This window comes from Lissotriton helveticus, chromosome 7 (genome assembly GCF_964261635.1).
Source record: "Lissotriton helveticus chromosome 7, aLisHel1.1, whole genome shotgun sequence".
Classification (NCBI taxonomy): domain Eukaryota; kingdom Metazoa; phylum Chordata; class Amphibia; order Caudata; family Salamandridae; genus Lissotriton; species Lissotriton helveticus.
Window position 1 is genome coordinate 1545738306 of NC_136068.1, and position 21658 is coordinate 1545759963.

General features: G+C 45.2%; 1 protein-coding gene across 8 annotated transcripts in view; it reads right to left on the reverse strand.

Moving 5' to 3' along the window:
• Positions 1–21658, reverse strand: part of CNOT3 (CCR4-NOT transcription complex subunit 3) — a 1075180-nt gene that overhangs the window by 462749 nt on the left and 590773 nt on the right. For all 8 annotated transcript variants that reach the window (XM_078655004.1, XM_078655002.1, XM_078654999.1 and 5 more), the window contains one exon: positions 20036–20095. In XM_078655004.1, coding sequence (XP_078511130.1) covers positions 20036–20095 — 60 coding nt within the window. The remainder of the gene's footprint in view (positions 1–20035; positions 20096–21658) is intronic.

A 21658-nucleotide genomic window follows, 5' to 3' on the forward strand; every position in this document is an offset into this window, starting at 1 on the left:
GTGAGCAGGGACGGTACCAGTTGTCAGAGATTGATTGCAGATGAGGTGGAGGGAGGGAAAAAGCTCAACAGCAAGTTCCTTCCAAATTTTAGGGGGGAGTGGGTCCAACGGAGAGCCGGAAACAATCTCACTCGCTATATTAGAAACATTTTCAAAGGTAAGTGGTAGGAAGCTGAGCAAGGGGCTTTCGAGAGTCAAAGCCGGCTTGGGTGCCTGGTTAGGCAATGGGGCGGGTCTAGATTCCTGAGGGGGATCATCATCAGTGGAGATGTCCAAATCCTGAAGAATCAGATCAATTTTTTCTTTAAAGAATATGGCAAGATTGTCACAAAGATCTTGAGACGGGACAATCTCATTCTTGCAAGCGTCTGGGTTGGTAACGCTGTTCAAGATGTTAAAAATACTCCTGGCATTATTGGTGGAATTGCAAATCAGAGAGGAGTAGTAATCAGCTTTTGATCTAATAATGAGGCTTTTGTAGGCAAGAATTTTTGTTTTCCATATTTCTTTAAAGGGTTCCTTGTAGTCGCGTCTCCATTTCCGCTCTGCTTGTTTACAGTCCAGTTTAGCAGTTTTAAGAGCATCGTTGAACCATGGAGCAGAGACTATGCCTCTAAGAATACGATTCTTTAGAGGAGCACGTGAGTCAACGACCGATGAAATACTGGTGTAAAAGGTATTATAGTTTTCGTCCGCACCCTTGTTTACATCAAAAAGCGAGTCCAAGTGGAACGATTCGCCAGAAGAGTGCTGTCGCGAGACACTGACACCAGGAACTCAGATTCCCCTGACACAAAGGACAAAAAGAGCCGAAGAATTGAGAACTGCAGACTACTAGTGGAGTCTGGCGCCAAACCCTGCCTGCTTGACTGCTCCTGTACAGACAATTGCAACAACCCAACTCGCCCTGCAGCTGTCCAACGTCAAAAATGTCTTGAAGGGCCTCCAGCACTTCATTAAGCCGTCCGCATCTCCTTTGAGCCATTTCCCTGCAGCCACTGACCACAACATCCAGTTCCACGTTCTGCTGTTTAGCACGTCCAGGAGAAAGTCACGGTACTCCAGAAGGTCAGATCCATCTCCACACCTAGTATGAAGACGCCAGGACAAACCTGAACTGCCCTGCTTGTTACTCAGAGTCCCGGACCCCTTGCAGCAACTAAAGTTTGACGCCCAATCCGAACTTAAACGTCTAAATGACCAACCAGCAGAAGAGGGACGTCAGCATCACAGAGACCAGCACCAAGCATGGCCCAGGCGTCATATTTTGCCCCCCCCACCCTGCAGGTCTAACCAAGAACAAGTGCCTTTGATGCATGGGTCCAGCTGACCTAAACCCTCTGTAACAGAGCACCCCGGGCCGCGTCTATGACAACAAACTAAGCCCCCACGCTCCCAGGACCCTTACGTACTGAGCCCACTGATCCCAGACTTGTCCCCAAGTTCCCCTCTGCAGTCTCTTTCAACCCCCACACCCCTTTGCCTACAGTGTAGCGCACAAGGCTACCAACCTGTCTAGCACCTCTGCACCTGGACCCACCAGGGCAGGTAAACACAAATTGCTGGTGGGTCTTTGGACCTTGGCGCCCCTTAGCACCTTAAGTCCTAAAGGGGAACCCTCGGAATACAAGTGCATGTTCCTGTATACAGTCTGTGTTTCTTTTTCCATAGGAAAGCATTAATACTGCGTAGAAACACATTTGTGTTGCAATTTTACTTACCTGTAAATATGAATATCTCAAAGTACTTAACCAACAAAGTTATTGGTGTTGAAAATAGATATAAAATCTGTCATTCTTTCTAAATTGGTCTCGAGTTTGTTCTTGAGTGTCTCTCACTTAATGACTGTGTGTTCAACAAATGCTTAATACTACCCTCTGATCGGCTTAAACTGCTCACCCACACTACTACAAAGAGCATTTGGGATTATTAATTTAAGCCCTGTAAGACAATAAGGGTTGTCTGGACTTTCTACATAGTGTAGCTATTTTTGGTCCACTACATAAAAAGACAGCTTCCTACACTTAATAAATATGGCAGGATCTGAGAAGGCTTTATTTGAAGCGGATGATGACCATTATTCCTGCACCAGACACGGAAAAGTCTCCATTTATCGGTGTAAGTCTAGTTGGTTAGTGGAGCACGCGGCTGCGATGGAATCGGTTTACACTCTACCGACAGATCGAAATGACCACATTGTAGGTAGTCAGGTTCCCTGCTGTCAAGTTTAGCAGCATGGGGTCGTGGTGGAGAATCTCTCAATGATGGATGGACAATATCCTCAATGCACCTTCAAAGGACTGGCTGACATACTGCATACAGCAGCAGCTCGCTGTACCAGGACTGGCGTGGCCATACCAGAGCAATGAGAATCAGAGTGCAAGTTGTACTTTCGACTTCAACACTCTGGGGATTAGGGTAAAAGGCAGAAAGGTGTAGGCAAATATCTTGGACCAACTGATCAAAAAAGCGTTGCCCATCATCCCTGGATACAACCGCGCCATCTTCGATTTTATTTTTTCTTCATGCTCCCTTGTCTTATGGGGATGTGGGTGGGTCACCTGTGAAATCCAGAATTCTCTTCAAACTGCAAACTACTCCTAGAGGTAAGAAACCATGTGTAGAGGTTTTTCATCCTTGTGGTGGATGGGTAGAAGAGGAGTTTGAGCTTGTAAGGAAAATGCTACTTACCAGTATGCATCTGTTCTTGGCATGTAGAGCTGCAGAGTTGTACACTTCGTATTAGATCGCCACCTGTTGTTGGGCTCGGATGATTGAATGTTGTTGCCGTCGTGGAAGAAGTCTATAGTCACGAGATAGGTGACTCCTCCCTTGGACGATAGTGCGCATGGGCATCGGCTTCATCCTTAGATTGTTTTTTTCCGCCACTGGGTTCGGATGAAAGTTTTCCACTCCAGCTAGAAATACACTTTCCCAGCACTTCGAAGCACAAAAAACTTCCCAAAACTCTCCAAAATAATTTCGATATAGACTAACATCGTCTTGACTCCATCGGCTCGAATCCTGTCGTCAACGCGGGCCGTTGGGCCTATCCACGCCGTGAGGCCTACACCTCATGGAAAGGAAGCCATTCAAGAGATGCCCCAAGTGTGGAGCAAAGTTTCCACGCAGTGACCACCACAAGCTCTGCAACCTCTGCTTATCGCCAGAACACGACGAATCCAGCTGTACAGCCTGCGAGTCCTTTCGATCCAAGAAAACCATCAGAGATCCGAGGGCCCATTGACACGACATGCAGAGATCAGCTCCGGAACCGGTGGATATCTTCGAGGAGGTTCCGCTTGTACCCGAAGAAGATTCCGATGATCTCCAAATCGTATCAGAGGCAGACGACTCAGATGACTCCATACCATCGGGTTAGCGCGTGAGTACTACTGCCCCTGCACCACACACAGGTACAAAAGGGGGTGGTGATGGACGGAGCATCTGAACCAATCAAACACTCACACCCAGTCAACAGATCTGGGTTTAATCCATCACCGTTCTTTAGCCCACTCTGCCACCCCATTTCAGACATGGCCATATGCAAATCAGTCTGACCCTGTGCCTCATGGGAACAGTCCAGCCCGAACTGCCAAGCCATGCCTTCCCTGGACCCGGAAACAAGCTTCGTAGGACCAGTTTCTGGCATTTCAGCCGACTTCAGCCAGGCTTGCTTGAATCCAGTGGCAAAGTGAGCAAGGGACTCACGTCTGAGCATACCCTGCCAACTTATGGCAAACAAAGTGGTACACACAGCACCCAGACCGAAGGCAAAGGTCAACACTCCGCCCCTGGGGCCCAGTCGCGACCGAAAAACCACTATGACAGCCCCGCCATCGAGCACGGCTCCAAAGACAATATCTAAGCCATCCAGAAGCTCGGTACCGAGCAAGCCGCACGTGTTGAACCCACCAGCTCCCTCTGCACCGAAACCGAAAGAAGTCTCGGCTCCGAAACCGTCGACTTCTAAAGACAGGGGTACGAAGCCAGCGTCCAACGCCTCGAAGCCGACGAGACCAGCTTCCACTCCAAAGACACCGTCTTCGGTGCCGAAACCGATAAGGCCTGATTCCGACGCATCAAAGCCCTAGAAACAGCCTACAACGCCGAAAACTACGCCAAAGGACACTGTAACAACTCCTAAGGCTAAAGACAAGCAGCAACCTCGTCCGGTACCGAAAAAAGCAGCGCCGACAAAGGTTCCACAAGGAGAAGATCTTTTCCAGCCAGATCCTCTGCAAAAGAAGATCTACATTGACCCAAAAACAGGTCATGTGTCCACTACACCACACAAGAAAAGGAAGGCAGATGAAACACCCACACCTGTGGTTCCTGCCAAGAAGGACTCTGCCACATCCCCTATGCACCCTTCTTCACCTATACTTCCTTCTCCTTCATCTCCTGCTCCTATTAACAATTCACCACAGATGTCTCCTTCACATTCTCCTCCTTTATGCTCACACTCACCCTATAGTTTAGGAAGAGGGATAGACACAGATGAGCCTTTCCCATTAACTATAGATGATACAGACTGGGAGTACCCAAACCCACAGGATACACCAGATAATCCTGACCCACAGTCATACCCATCAACGCCTTTTCCCCCAGAGGATAACATTGGCTTTGGGCACCTATTGAACAGAGCTGCCATTTACCATGGGGTCACTATGCATTCTGATGAGGCAGAGGAAGATTTTCTATTAGACACATTTGAACAATCGCAAAGATCTGTTCAAATTCTTCCTATGATCAAAGGGGTCATTAAACATGCTCCAGAAATTTTTAAAGACCCTGTACGTACTAGGATTTTGAACCCTAGAATTGAGAAAAATATAGGCCTGCACCCCCAACCTACATTAAAGGACAACTACCATTAGATTCACTAGTTGTGTTAAATGCTAGGAAGAGAGCAAACTCTCAAACTTCAGGCAAGGCACCCCCACCGCATAAAGAATCCAAGGTCATAGATGCCTCAGGCAAAAGAATAGCTGTGCAAGATACCAACATATGGCGTATAGCTAATACACAAGCCCTCCTTTTGATATGATAGGGCTCATTATGATCAGTTAGAGAAACTGCTAGAACATCTACCTGACCAATATAAAACACAGGCAAATGATCTTATACAAGAAGGCAAGCTTATTTCTAATGCCTCAATCAAGTGCGCCCTAGATGTAGCAGATACTGCATCTAGAGCTGTAAATACTAGTGTCGTACTTCGAAGACATGCGTGGCTACGCATTTCAGGGTTTAAACAGGAAGAACAAACTAGCATTTTAAATCAACCATTTAATCAAAAACAATTATTTGGACCAGAAGTAGACACAGCATTCGAAAAAATGAAGAATACAGACTGATAAATTTATGGGAGCTTTACAGTCCACACAAACTAGAGGTTCCTTTCGTTGCTCCTTCTATAGAGGGGGCTCCAAACAAACTGGTGCAGCCAATACAACGTCCTTCAAATCCAACACACAAACATCCTCTAACAAGGGATATTTTAGAGGAGGATATAGAGGGAATAACAACAAAGGAAGTGGTCGGGGTAACAACAGTAATCTAACCTCTTCCACCACAAAACAGTGACTTCCCTCTGCTGCCCCATCAGCATTCCACTCCTGTGGGGGGCAGATTAACGCAATTCCTGCCTGTCTGGAACTCCATCACAACAGACAAGTGGGTAAGACAGATTATCCAGTATGGCTACTGCATAGAACTTACAGCAACCCCTCCACACATACCGCCCAGGCAACGTCCAATGTCTACAGAACACCTTACTCTGCTCAAACAAGAAGTTCTGTCACTTCTACAAAAGGACGCAATACAAATAGTTCCTTTACAAGAACAAGGAACAGGGGTTTACTCGCTGTATTTTCTAATTCCCAAGAAGGACGGAACACTAAGACCAATTCTCGACCTCAGGCCCCTCAATCATTACATACAATCAGATCATTTTCATATGATCACTTTACAACAAGTGCTCCCACTGCTGCAACAAGGTGATTTCCTCACAACACTAGACCTGAAGGACGCCTACTTTCACATTCCTATACATCCTGCTCACAGAAAGTATCTAAGGCTTGTACTAGAAGGACAGCATTATCAGTTCAAAGTCCTTCCATTCAGAGTGACAACGGCACCACGAGTATTCACAAAGTGCCTAGCAGTAGTAGCAGCACATCTCAGGAGACAACAAATACATGTCTTCCCTTATCTAGACGATTGGCTCATAAAAGCGGAGTCATCCAATCAATGTGTTCGACACACATCAAACAATTCAAACAATTCAAACATTACACGACTTAGGGTTCACAATCAACTACACCAGGTCACACCTGCAGCCCTCTCACATACATCAGTATCTAGGGGCTACAATAAACACGTCTACGGCTCTAGCGTATCCCAGTCCAGCAAGGATACAGAGCATTGAAGCCTTAGTCACAGCCTTTCAACAGCAACAATCTCTGCAAGCCAGAGTGTTCATGAGACTAATAGGCATGATGGCATCTTGCATCTTCATAGTACCATATGCAAGACTACAGATGCGTCCATTACAGGAATGTCTAGCACAACAGTGGAACCAGGCTCAAGGTCAACTAACAGACCTGGTGTTGGTAGACAGCCGCACACATTGCTCTCTGCAGTGGTGGAACACCAAAAACTTGACAAAAGGGCGGCCGTTCCTCAAACCTGTTCCACAACTAGTGCTCACAGCAGACGCATCCATCACAGGATGGGGAGCCCATCTCCTACATCATACAACTCAAGGACAATGGAACAGTCAACAAAAATTGTTCCATATCAACCTTCTAGAGCTGCTAGCAATATTCTTAGCACTCAAAACTTTCCAAGTACTAGTAAAGAACAAAGCTGTCTTGATCCGGACGGACAACATGACAGCCATGTATTATATACAAAAACAGGGGGGACGCACTCTCTACAACTGTCCCAGCTCGCACAGAACATTTGGAGATGGGCCATTCCACAAAACATATATCTGTTGGAAGAGCACCTTCCAGGAGTTCACAATCAGATGGCAGATCTGTTGAGTCTGCAGACACAACAAATTCACGAATGAAAACTACATCCGCGGATTCTTCAACCATTCTTTCACAAGTCCGGTCATCCAGACATAGATCTGTTCGCCACACATGAAAACGCAAAATGCCCAACCTTCCCCGCCAGGTTTCCACACCCGCTGTCCAAGGGCAATGCGATATGGATGAACTGGTCAGGCAGATTTGCGTACGCTTTTCCGCCACTACCACTGATACCATTAGTAGTACGCAAGCTCAGACAACAGTCTCTCAAAGTAATCCTAGTAGCTCCCACATGGGCACGTCAACCTTGGTTCACCACTCTGCTAGAACTATCTCTAGTCCCACTCCAAAAGCTACGACTGACTCCATCCCTGCTAGCGCAGAACCATGGAGACAACCAACATCCAGACCCAAATCAACTGAATTTGGCGATATTTGGCTCCTGAAGTCTTAGAGTTTGGGTATCTTAACATACCACCAGACTGTATAAACATTATTAAAGAGGCCAGGAGACCTACTACCAGAGCTTGTTATGCTGCTAAATGGAAAAGATTTGCCATTTATTGCAACAATAACCAATTTGATCCCCTGGATGCTTCCACCCAGAATATCATTAGTTACCTTTTACATTTACAAAGGTGTAACTTGGCATATTCATCCATACGTCTGCACCTTGCAGCATATTTACAAAATGGACAACATCTGTCCCTTTTCAGAGTGCCTGCAATTAAAGCATTTATGGAAGATTAAAGAGAATTATCCTTCCCCGGTTGCCACCTTCTCCAGTATGGAACCTAAAAGTTGTTCTTACAAGACTCATGTGACCCCCTTTTGAGCCTTTACATAAATGTGAACTGCAATTCGTCACGTGGAAAACAGCTTTCCTTATTGCCATTACCTCTTAGAAGAGTAAGTGAAAGACAAACATTTACAATACAAGAACCATTTTTACAACTACATCGTAACAAAGTGGTTTTAAGAACTAATCCAAAATTCCTTCCAAAAGTCATAACTCCTTTTCATTTAAACCAATCTGTAGAGTTACCTGTGTTTTTCAAAACCCAGACTCTGTGGCAGAAAGGGCTCTTCACACATTAGATGTTAAAAGAGCCCTTCTCTACTATATAGATAGGACTTAGTCTTTTAGGAAAACAAAACAACTGTTTGTGTCTTTCTCTCCACCTCATAAAGGCAACCCCATCTCTAAAGGTGGGATTGCATAGTGGATTGTAAAATGCATACGATGTGTACAATCTGCAACTCATATGCCTCGAACATACATTTTATAATAACCTTTGCCCCACTTGAGCTTCCTTGTTCATTTTTGTGTCTATGCAACAGTGCTTGAAGAAGGTATCTACTTTGTATGAGCAAGTTGCTGCCATGCAACAATCCTGCAATGGCATATTTGTCAGGAAGGCTATGGTTGCTCCTTTTTTGCGAGTCAAGTGTGCCTTAGGTTTGGTTTGTAACTGTACTCCCGCTGTTGCGTGACGAATTTGGATTGTTTACATGATCCATCTAGAGATGGTATTTTCTTTTATTGGTTTGCCTCCGTTATTGCCTGCAAATGACACAAACTGTTGCTTTTCCCCTACCGATTGGCTTAGTTTTCTCCATATAGTACATGAATACAAAGTAATCTCAATAGTAACTGAAAAGTAATCCCAACTGTTTTATGAACAAGTGACTTACCTGTAACCCATCCAACTGCATTCAAACTGTATTTAACTGCATTATTCTTGCAAACTACTATTACACTTACCTGTACCAGGCCTAGAGTGGTTCTAGAAATATAATACAACTAAATAATATTTTTATACAAAACAAATTGGTCAGAGTTCAGTCTGAGTGTGTGACACATAATGTCTTGCCTGAGTGTGAACAATAAATGCTTAACAATACAGTCTGATAAAGCCTTACTGATCACCCACACTACCACAATTAGAGAGTAAGGTATTTTCTACTTTAGCATTTGTTTACCTTTGGGGACCCACTGGACTCTGTGCACACTATACCTTACTTTGGTATAGTATACACAGAGCCAGCTCCCTAGAGTATGTTCTGGGCACTGGTCATTACAAACTACCTAGCTACATAATGGCCACACTGAAACCTATGGCGCTTGGTATCAAGCACCTTGTCTTAATAAATCCATACAGATTTCAGTACTGGATTTATTATGACAGGCACCCAGACCCCTACTAATCTTCTAGAAATGGTATTGTCCAGCCTGCCACCACAGACTAGTTTCTGACCTCCTGTAGATCAGAGCCAGCGTCTCTAACGTCAGGAAACAATGCCTGCTCCAGGAAAATGTCACCTCCTCCAGCAGGATAGCTCGTGAATCTGCATTTCAATGGCTCTGAAATGTGACCCTGGGTTCCTCCAGGCCTAGAGAACACCACTCCCTGCCCTGGGGCCTATTTGGCAACAGGACAGGTGGGAAATTAGATGTGGAGTAGGCTTGTTGCACCCCCAGAATAGACACACCCCTAAGGTGGGCTAGCAGATGTGCTCCACGAAAAAAAGGGTTCCACCATCTTGTTTTTGGCTGAATCAGGAACTCTGGGACAGGGTTTTGCCCACTTTCCTCAGGAAGTGGTCATATACGGGCTGTTGTGACCCCAGGAGTAAGTAGCCCATTGGCTACTGCCTTACACTCCCCTATATGCAGTATTTAGGTGGCCTCCTGAAACCAGGAACTCAGATTTGTCTGCATGAAATAAGGGTAAAGAGCCGAAGACACTAGAACTGTGGACCGGCACTGAAACTGGCGCAAAGTCTGCCTGGCTGCTGATGTCCCGACAATCACAAAGTCTGACTCGTCCAGAAGCGGAATAGCCTCCACAAACCCTTGGAGGTCTGCCCAGCACTTTATTGATCCAGCAATAACTCCCTTGGAGTGGAGGATCTACTTCCCTGGACCAGCAGGCACCGAATGCATCGGCCAGGTCTAACGTGTTGCTGACCATCGGGTCAACCGAGGAGCCACTTGTCAGAAAGAGGTCACATTGCCCAGGAGGTTAGCCCCATTGATCCATCCAGTCTTCAAGACGCTGAGTCTTCCCAGAGCCTCTCTGCAACAATACCCAAGGTACTGGTGCCAGTTACAAACACAAAGGCTTGAGTACCGTTGGAACACCACCACTGCCAAACCTTACCTGCACGTCTAGGGACTTCAAGTGAGGCCAGATCTACACCGAGAATGGACTTGCTATGTTTCTTGTCCCTCTTCTAAAGGTACACCAGAAATCGTGACAGCCTCTAACCCACTAGACAAAACACCTCTGTACCCGAGCTCTCCAGTCCGGGCTCAAGCATACAGACGGTCTTTGTGGACCTGAGACGCTCAAGGCCTGAGCCTTTGCCCTTTGGTTCAGCCAGACTGGTACCAGAGTCCACACTTGCAGTCTTTTTTTAACAGGTACTTTTCCCATTGACTTTAGCGTGTAGAGTCCAAGGCTGCCACCACATAAAACACCTCTGCACCCGGACACCCCAATGCAGGTAAACTTGAACTGCTGTTTTTTTTTCAGACTTCGGCTTTTACTTACCTTAAGTCCAGAAGAACACTCCTGTTATGGTCCATATAGGAACCCCAATATCGGCTCAGATACTACATGCACCTTTAACCTACATTGCACTCATATTGCACTACATAACTGTTCTTAGGCCTGACCTTTTACCTAGTTGAGGTAATGACTAGAGGACCTGGGATTTCTCCAAAAGGCCTAAGCCTCATTCATTATGCATGAGGATTCTTGGAATCACAGCTGGACAGCAGGGCGAACATCTCCTGCATAAAAGCTATGTACAATGGTCATTCCTTCCTTCATCCTAGTTCGACATGACACAGTGAGGTATATCCCCAGGAGGTATCACTTTGGGTATATATACACCATCTCTTGCTAAGGTAGAGAGAGGAGAAAAGCACTTCCATGCCGACACTTACACGAGACGCTGATGCTCCTGCATGCAGACACCCCAGCTCGCAGTGGTCTGACATCCCTTGCGGGGTGCGTACCTCGAGACCAGAACGGGATCCCACAGTCTATCACTTCAGGTAATGGGAATGACTATCTTAGTGGGATTCTTGACTTTATAACCACATCCATACTAGGTAGATTCAGGCACATCTAGTTAGGGACGGATCGTAGGAGTACGCTTTTATTACTGTCATGTATTTTTATACTTGCCTGTATTTAACGTTTTAGCACTACTGATTAAATCTACCATCCTTTTACTCTGTTAGTGCTTATAATCATTTATATCTGTTACTGTCCAATGGTTGTGGCAGCACACCTATTTGACACTAGAATGGCGCTGGTTCAATAAATACTTATTGAAAAACGTCCCCACTGTTTATTCTGTATATCTCTCTCCGAGACAAAGTGAGCATGAGGGACTGACTTACTAGTAGGGCTGTTTCCATGATCCATGATGGGATAGAGTGGTCATGTTCGATAGTAGCCAAGAACTATTCTCTACTTGGTAAGAGGAGTTTCGTGTGACACTGTGAGCTAGCTGGTATACAGGCTGACACACTCGGTGATGGTGTCCAGAATCAGTTTGGACACCAAGTACGCAGTGGATGTGGTCTAAATGCACAGATCCTATATAGGTTTATAGGATTTACACAACAGTCCTGTAAATAGTCTGTAGGTGCACTTATGCAGAAAAACATTTCCCCATAGGATAACATTACCACGTTCAAGACTCATGCCTCAAATCTGACAGATGTGATTTTCTACTTTTTTCCAGTAAAAATCAATCGCGTCTAAAATACTTATTGGATTCTAATGATCTTGGTGTCTAAAATATTATAAAAATCTGATATTTTTCTAAATTGGTCTCAAGTTTCTTCTTGAGTGTGTGTCTCAGTTATTGAGACTGTGTACAACAAATGCTTAACACTATCCTCTGATGAGCCTTAATTACTTGCCCAAACTACCACAAAGAGCATTTGGGATAATTAATTTAAGCCCTGGAAGCAAATAAGAGTTGTCTGGACTTTCTACATAGTATACCTCATTTGGAGCACTACATAAAAAGCCAGCTTCCTACATCTGAGACTTCAGAACAGGAGGCAAGTCCTTGGAGTCTCTTGGTTCTGGGGATGTAGAGTCTGGTACAGTCCTCCTCACCACCAGGCCAGGAGCAGTAGGGCAGTCACAGAAGAGCAGGAGTACTGAAAATCCAGTAGAGTGACACTCCTTTCAGCAGCACAGTAGTCCTTCCTGGCAGTGTCCTCAGGAGTGTATTGAGTTGGTGGCATCAGGGGTCCAGTACTTCTACCCAGTTGTGGTTTTGAAGTGGGGGAGACTTCAAAGAGGTCTCTCAAGTACACAGGGCCCCTGCCCTTCCTGCCTTGACTCCAGACTCCCTACCGGAAGCCATGCTGCTCTTTGTGTGGGGACAGGAGCAAGTGTCAACTCCTCTCTCCCACCTAGCCCAGGAAGACGCATCAGCCTGGTGATAGGCCATCAGGATGTGAATTTCACACCTCCGCTCCCTTTGTGTGTGTGAATATCTAAAGGATGCACAAGTCCCAGCTGTACCCCACCCCGGATGTGTATTAAGGGCTTGGCAAAGGCACAGAATGGGTAAAGTAAGAAAATAACTTTCTTAAAAGTAGCATTTTCAGACTTACAATTTAAAAATCAGAGTTCACCATAAGTTGTGATTTTAAATTGTGAGTCCAGAGATACCAAAATCGAAATTTCTATCTAGCAATTAAAAATCACACTTATAAGGTGCAATAAGGCAACCCCAAGGTTAACCTACGGGCATGATAGACCTTGCAGTATTGAAAAATGAATGGCAGCATTTTTCAAAACCTGGACACTTAAAATTTAAAAGTAAAAATCCAACTCTTTAAAATCCACTGCATCTTACCGTTGGGGCTGTCTTGGGCCTACCAATAGGGTGCCTTATAAGTATTAACAAGCATTAAAAATGCAATAGGTCTCACATTTACAAGAGTTTGAGCTATTAACATTGCAAATGGCAATGCCTTTCATTTTTGTTATTTAATATATAAATTAGTGGAGGAGTGTGGCTCACTGATTAGAGCAATGGTACCACCGGGCCGCCCGATTGTCTCGGGCTGTGACTCTGCACTTGAGCCAGTATCGAAGTATATAGATTTCTTCCTGAAACCGTGTATACTGCAGGTTAAGTCACATCTTCGTGACACGATGGATTTCATCACCAAAATTGAGGGGAACCCATTTGATGCAGACACACAACTGATGGTAACACTAGACGTGGCCTCTTTATACACTCAAATCCCTCAAGATGAGGCTTTGGAAGTGATTGAGATTTATTTAGACCAGCGGGAAAGACCACACAGGGTACCAACGTCATTCATCTTGTCACTAGCAGAAATCACGCTACGGAGCAACTATTTTAAGTTTGAAAACGAGTTCTACATTCAGATCAAGGGGACAGCCATGGGTTGTCCCTATGCGCCGGAGCTGGCGGTACTATATATGGACCAATATGAACACCGGTTCATATATAATAACAATCCATTCAGGGACAACATACATCAATGGCTACGATACATCGATGATGTCTGGCTCCTGTGGCAGGGGAGTCAGACCCAGCTAGATGAATTCCATGATTGGCTCAACTCTCGCCACAGTGACATTAAATTTACATTAAATTCTAGTCACAACAAAATGACCTTTCTGGATGTCACAGTAGGCAACAACGAGGGATCGCTATTTACAACAATGCACAAAAAAACAACGGATAGAAATACAATCTTGCATTTCAAAAGCTCGCATCCACAAAGTTTAAGAGAAAACTTGCCCTACGGGCAGATGCTAAGGATAAAACGCAACTGCACGAACTCATCTGATTTTGAGACACACGCTTCCATATTTTGTAAAGAAATGGCAAATAGGGGGTACCCAAAAAAGCTGCTTTCACACACGAAGAAAAGAGTCAGTTTCATCCCAAGGGACTCTTTGCTCAAGGTGAAGAAGAAGGAGGAGCTTGAGAGATTGGTCTGTGTGTCGACCTACGGCCAACACACAAACCAATTCAAGCGCATCATTCTAAATAACTGGCATTTACTGGAAACGCTGGACCCTCCCCTTCAAAAACCTATCTTCGCCATGTGTAAAAATAAAAGCATAGGGCAACAGTTGGTAAAGGCAGATAGTTTTATCCAGAAGCCAAAAAGTGATCTTATTGCCCAATGGAATTTAAAACCCATCTGCGGGCACCGCAAATGTGGCAATTGCGTGTCCTGTGCGTCAACACTTGAAGGAAATGTTTTTTCCAATAATGATGTGACGTGGAGACATGATGTTTTCACAAATTGTAGAACTAAAAATGTGGTCTATGCTGTGGTGTGCGTCTGTGACAAAGTGTATATAGGTAAAACAACCCAAGCAGCCAATGTCAGAATCACACAGCACCGGTCACGGATTAAGAAAAAAGTGCTGACCGCGCCAATGGTGGAACATTTTGTGAGCTGTAACCACACCGAAAATGATTTTAAGTGGACGATTCTTTTTTGGATTGACTAAGTATAATCCAAATGTAGAAATGGCCTTGCTCCAGAAGGAAGCCTATTTAATAATGAAGTTCAATAGTGTGAACAATGGGCTCAACTGTCTGAGCGAAATAAACAGAATGTAAACAATAGGCAGGTATCCACAGTCATGGTGAACTACTGTTCCCAGAAGCCTCCATGTTGGGGCACACACCTTTCCAAGTCACATGATGATCATGTGACTTGGTTCCTTAAGACTTGCAAAACACTCGCGCGATCTCCTAAGCGTTTGTAGCAGCACTGTCCCGGGTGATGTGGACGTTTATTTAAAACAAACAATAAGGTAAGCCCCTGTGCAGCGCAGAGAAGTGTGCGATAATTGGCTTCATACTCAGTACAACGCGGCCCGTTTTACACGTGCACCGCTTGTTCTTTCAGACTTTGAATCATTGAGACCACCGGCAGCGACAGGCAGAAGCCCCGTGTCAGACGGGTTAAGGTAGGCTTCTGTGGGAAGGCTCAAATAATGAGATCGATGTTGCGGTTGGCACCAGCACGCGCCCAGACTAAAACGTGTCCGTTTTACTTGCATTTTTACAGAAATCAAGTACATTAATTCACTCAGAGCGGGGCCGAACCGCCCCAGAGCGGACCAAAAGTAAGTCAGTGCAGCACTTCTTAAATATTAAAGCATTGCACTCGCAGTCAATGTGAGGCTGATTACTGTTATTCATAATTTTTGTAGAATATGTGACCCGGGTGAGGTTTTTCCCCTGTCGGTTGAAGTGACACATACGTGACGTCAACACCAACACATGAAAGGTAAAACACTGCCCCGGTGGCCTCTTTCTTTTGAATTCGAAACCACACAGATTTTTGATAAAAACAATCTCACTTTGTTCCAGTGAGCACCCACGGCACAGACCACAGTACATGAAAAGTGCAGCCCTGGAATTCGAACTTAGCAGGTAGGCTGCACCTCCCAACGGGAGAAATCCCTTTGTAAATATTGAATGGCGGTAGGACAAGATAGATTAAGTTTTTTATGTTTTTGTGTTTTAGAAATAGCTTCCATGGACCAGACTTTGACAGCCCTGATGAGAGTCCTTTGATTCATCCAAGGGACTTGAAACGCGTCGGCATTATTCATTTCTGTTACATTCATTTGATTGTGATTAATACAGAACACCTCCAGATTTGCATATGAGCAGATATATGCTGTATTGGTTTGAGATACTCGATAATGTTTTTTTGTCTAAAAGTGTGGCAGGATCAAGACTGTACTATTAGATAACAGCGCTATCTTTTTCACTGTGTCCAAGAGCACTCTGGCATTGGAATTGTACATACATGTAATTATCATTTATGTAGTCATGTCTTTTGTACTGTATTAATGTTGGTATTCTTGTGGAATATTTATGTATTGTAGAGTATATGGCAATTCGTGAAGTTGATAATGTTCTTTGTTGTGCCTAAATTAGAACAACTGATCGACTTAAAAAATAAATGAATTCAAAAGACTTGAAAGTCTGGTTAAACTAATAAATTTTGGTTTACCCAATCCAGCATTCATTGGTTTATTCAAAATAGAGGCATAGGTAAAATCCCCATTTTTTCTGTATTTACTAGTGGCCCGACCTACCCTCTTTCCCAGCGGGCCCAACCCCCAGTTGCCTTCATCACTGATTAGAGCGGCAGACCCTGATGCAGAGGTCTGGCCCGGGACCAGGGTTCAATTCCCGACGCGGCAGGGTCCTGAGCCCAAAATGTCCACGGACTCGATAATTCTCGCCTCGGTGCCTATTCTAATCATGGGGTCCCACGCTGCAACTCTGGGCAATAGTTGCTTAATCTCCACTACGGCGGCCCACCCGCTGCGGGATGCCTGGCTTTCACCCTAGGGAAACCCAGTAGGGGTTATCTCACAGGGAAAAAGCCAGGACAGGTTCCCAAGGCAAGCGCCTTGATGCCTTCGGGTGATACGTGCGCTATATAAATCGCAATACATACATTTACAAAGGGATTGTCATTTATAATGCCAAAAGTTGAAACTCGCGTAAATGCGAGGCCTATTACATTGCAAATACTTGTAACCGTAATCCTGCCTTCCTGTCCCTGCCTAGAGGGCAGTAAAGGAATTGGCTTTCTGGAGATAAGACCTGATTTATTATGAGATCTTTGAGCTCGACATGAAGGCCCCTTGATGTTTACAATCCCCGGGGATGGGAGGGGTTTGGCCTTCACAGACGCCTGCCAGAAGCTTTTTAAATGTTAGCTGTATCTGGATCCGTGTTGTAATTGTGTGTGCTGCGTGCAAAACAAGTAAATAAAAGGCATTGCCATTTGCAATGAAAATAGCTCAAACTCACAACTGCGAGACCTATTGCATTGCAAATGCTTGTTTCTGCGTGTAATTAAACATGAAACCAAAAGGGGTTACCAATGTTATATAAAATAATGTAGAAGTGAATTTATTTAAAACACTGATGCTGAAATGTTCTAGTTGCTTTCCAAGTAAAATAATATTGACAAGCAAGAAATCAGTAGCATGTAGGGTTTTAACATTCTTGTCAGAACATAAATATGAAATAATGAACTTCTGGCGTCAGTAACTTGCTGCATGACATGGGTCAGGGGTCAGTCGTCCGAGGGGCGCACGGAGCTGTGTGCATTAAGGTTATGCAAACAGCAGCACCCCGCTCACCTTGCTTCAGCCTGTTCTGTGGCCCTGCCTTTTCATTACTCTGTCAGAATTGCCTTTTTAAAGTGGCCCTTCATTGAGCGATGCTTTAACACTCCATTGGACCCCTTTCTATCCCTCCCTTCAACCTCTAACCCCTGCTGACACACACCACCAACACCCTCATCAGCGTGCTGCAGCTAAACAGCGGGTGACTTAGGTGAGCTGCAAGAGGTAAAGAGATGTTGGTGTTCCGGGGCCATCCAGGGCTCAGCCAGGGGGACCAGCGAACACAAAAGGGCCCCACTGCTGCTTCATTTTATTCACTAGGATCAGCGAGGGCGCCAAATATCTCTCCGCCCAAGGGGCTATCTGAGCAAGGACGGGCTCTGCGTGTGCCCACGCGGTGGAGGGTACTATGCACTCAGTTCTAGTTTTCGGCAATCTTCTGCACTTTTAAAAGAGAACGTCTCCTGAGCAGTTTATTTATGCAATAGCGTAGAGCAGGCAAATGCCATTTCCTCGAGCAGCCGCTTTTCTTCCCCAATGTGTTCCCCAGGTCTTCCTAGGTACACAGAGAACAGAAGGCTTCGCATCTAGCGCTTGTATTTGTAGCTGTACAGCCATTTACAACACGGCTGCCTCTCCTTTGCTCGTTGCCAAGGACACACACTCTGCCGGGCCCGTACTGTTCGCCTCCTTTCAGAGCGGTTTGTGTACGACAGGCCTAGGTGCTTCCTATTATGGCCCGTGAATCAGCACAGCATGCCATTCAACAGTAATGAGAAGCAGCGGCGGCCGAGGAGGTGATCAGCATGCAGCAGTGGAAATGGGTGCTGAGGAATCCGTGCATGCGCATTGCGGAGCAGAACAGGCTCGCTGCTTCTTTGAGAATGGTTAATAGCCCTCAAGTCACGAACACTGCTTCTGCAGGGAATCCTGATCGCAAACAAAAATTGGAACCACAGGACATCACAACACCATTGCACACCGAAATCAGGGGCGTGCATGGACGTCCTACAAATGATGGGACCTGGCTACAATACACAAGAAACAAGGAAAGCCATCGCTTTCACTTTCGCAAAACAGGTAAAGCTGCGAGAGGTGGGCGCGCGCCACAGCGAGCCATTTGCTTTCAATTATCGCGCCCGTGTCTGGGCACAATAATTGAAACCATATGGAAGAAATGCGCGTAACAGACACCAATAGGCCATGGGCGGAGCTATGCGCCCACCTCTGGCCTATTGTGTGCTATCTTAAAAACCAACATGCAGGCAAAGGCCAATAGCAGGCCGCAAAAGTAAAAACACACGCACAAGCGTGTTCATTTCCAGGGTCCATTTCTGAACCCCGGACAAAAGGACTCTCGCCTGCGCAGTGCAACGCAGGTCGCGAGACCTAAAAATGAAGGTTTGGGCCTGGAAAGTGGGTTATCATGTCAGTTCGACATGACAGTTTGAAACTGCACACAGCTTCTACAATGGCAGGCCTGAGACAGGTTTAAAACACTACTGAAGTGGGTTGCCCAATCAGTGCTACAAGCCTAATACTAGCACTTAATTTACAGGCCCTAGGTACATGTGGTGCACTGTACATGGAACTTAAGTAAATTAAATATGCTAATTGAGGATAAGCCCATGTTACCATGTTTTAAGTGGAGAGCACATGAATTTTAGCATTGGTTACCAATGGTAAAGTGCCCAGAGAAGTAAAGCCAACAATACCTATATAAGCAAAAAAAGGGGAGGAAGGCAAAATGTTTGGGGGTGACCCTGCAGAAAGGGCCAGGTCCAACATCCTGTCAAAGAAAGTAGGCACTGGCTCTGTCCCTGACAGTTGTTGGGATCCAGTCAGAGTGGGCATTGAATGGAATGACTATGGGCTCAGCAGCACCGGGAACTGCGCCACAGGGCCGTACCCTCTCTTCTAGACTTTCCTGATCCAGTCTGATGTCTTGGGATTGTCCAACGGTAATCAGATGTAACATTACCGCCTGGTGATGCGATCAAAAACCGTGTTAGATACCATGACATTTGGCTCAATTATTGTGCAATTGTTTATGGAATAAAATAAAATCTCAGTCAAAAAAAATGTCGTATGCAGCTTATTTTCATGCTAGTTAATTAATAAAAATTTTCAAGAAAATAGAAGACTCCATTTCCATGGTAATTTGAAAAAGTGGACCGCACTTACTTAAAAGTCAGTAGCACTACTGATGGAAACATAGCACATTAAAATTAATACAGGGAAATGCAGTAGTTTACAAGCGAACTCAGAAAAACCGGATGGAAGTAAATACTTAGGTTACAAACAAAAGTGGAGACTAAAGAAAGAAACCAAACAAAACAACCTCAAACCTGAAAGAAATCATGGCAGAAATCTTTGAAGGGCCAAATTCAATAGCTCAGCGTCCAGCATTACTTGCCATAGTAGTTCAGGGAAAGTCAACAAAAATTTGCCTTCTGAATTGTAGGAATTTAGATTCTGCATTTTTTTTTTAAACAAGTCTTTTTAAAGCGGATGACAATGAACCTAATTAGTACCCTTAATGTCAAAACATCAAATGTCTACTAGGTACTCCTTCAAAGTAGGTGTTAAAAGGCTATGTATCTATATCAGGATAAGGAATAAGATCACACTTACAAGAAGTAGCCATATTATGCAATCTAGGAAATCTGCAGGGTCATTTGGCACAAAGAACAGCAGAACCTGCTCTTTCTTTTACAGACTTTCACAGCAGTGAGGGACAGTCAAGACAAACAGGCATTTTATGCTCACATTTCATTCTGATCTATAACTCACCTGGCTTACTTCACTGTCAGTCGATCTGCCCCTAATCTTCTTGTCGTCCTCAGAATTTTCCTACGGAAGCACAAAAAGGGATTAAGTGAACAAAAAGATACATGATATTTGTCATCATCAAGACTATTACTCCTTTGTTATTCTCCCTTGGCTACTATTTGGGATAGGCCTGCATGCCACATGAAAAACACAATCACTTTAAATATATTTGTGGAGAGAGTTCTATACCTGCCTCCAATTGCATGAGCTTACCAAACTCCTACATCAAATACCCCATTAAAGTCCCTCATGGCTTTTCCAACAAGCAAGAAGGAATCATGAGATAGTTAGAAAATAGCAGATGTATAATAACTATTAAAAGTACTTCATCGCATTTCCCTGCACAGTGCACTTTCATGGGGCACGACAGGCCCCACCTGGCATTGCGGCAGGCGCTGCCATCACTCTTCGTGCCAAGAGTCGCTTAAAGGCTGCTCAGGACTCCCGTGGCGCGGGACGTGCACGGGAGTCCCCGGGTCAAGGGAGGGCCCGTCTGTGCCCGGCAAAGGTTGGGCTGGGCCCCCCTCTAACATCTTAAACTTATATTCTTTAGTCAAGACCAGACCCAGACCAGGACCAGCAGATGGGGAAAAGGAAGTCCACCACAAACTGAGGTGAGCACCCAAACACCTTACATGATTCCTCACTATGGCCTCCGATGCACTGAATAAATAAGAACACAGATTATCTATGGGTTACCTCATGCCCCCTGACTGCCCAAAGGAGTGTGCCACCATTGAGTTCTCGATTGCACAGGAGGATGCTCCCTCCCAACCACTCATGGCAGCTTCATCTCACCCAAAACACAATTTCCCGTGCTAATACCACAGTTGAATCACCACCACCCCATGCTGAGCCGCCCTTAAGGAAAAAAGGTGATGGAAGATCAATCATCAAGCATCCCTCTCGTCACTTCCCTAGGAGCCGAGACAGTCCTCCATCTCTACAGGTTGATATCCTTTTCAAAATGTAACAGTCATTCACTTGCATGATTCAACCTAGTTTAGACAGACTATCAAGAATTGAGACTTGCTTAGAATCCCTAATCCCTACAAGAAAGGACACAACTAACCTTAACCAGGCAGGGGTGAAGGCAACAGAGCCCTCCTTGCAACCCTTGAAACCCGTTTTGCCCGTGACACACAAGTTACTGACCTTCGGTAACAATATATCTGTAAGAAACAGTAGTTAGTGTTAGACTCCTTACCTTAGAACATCCCCAGGCGTCAGAATGGATCCGGAAAGTTTTAGTCAGCAGTACCCTTGCGCGTTGGTAGGAGTCGTCTGCGGCTCCGCGTCCGTCGTCGGCGTTGTGATCGCCGGAATGACGTCGGAGTACTTAGCCGCCGCCCTCACGCGCTGACGTCAGTTCTGTACATAGCTTTCCGTGCCAGGAATGCAGAGCCATGATAGAAACCGACACTGGTGCCATAAAACTAGGGCCCTGAAAGGGATGTCCTTAACCCTAGATATTCGTTCGCAGAACGGGGAGGATGGGTGGGGTGGTAAGGAATTCAACACCGACTACTGTTTCTTACAGATATATCGTTACCGAAGGTAAGTAACATGTGCATCTGAAAGAAA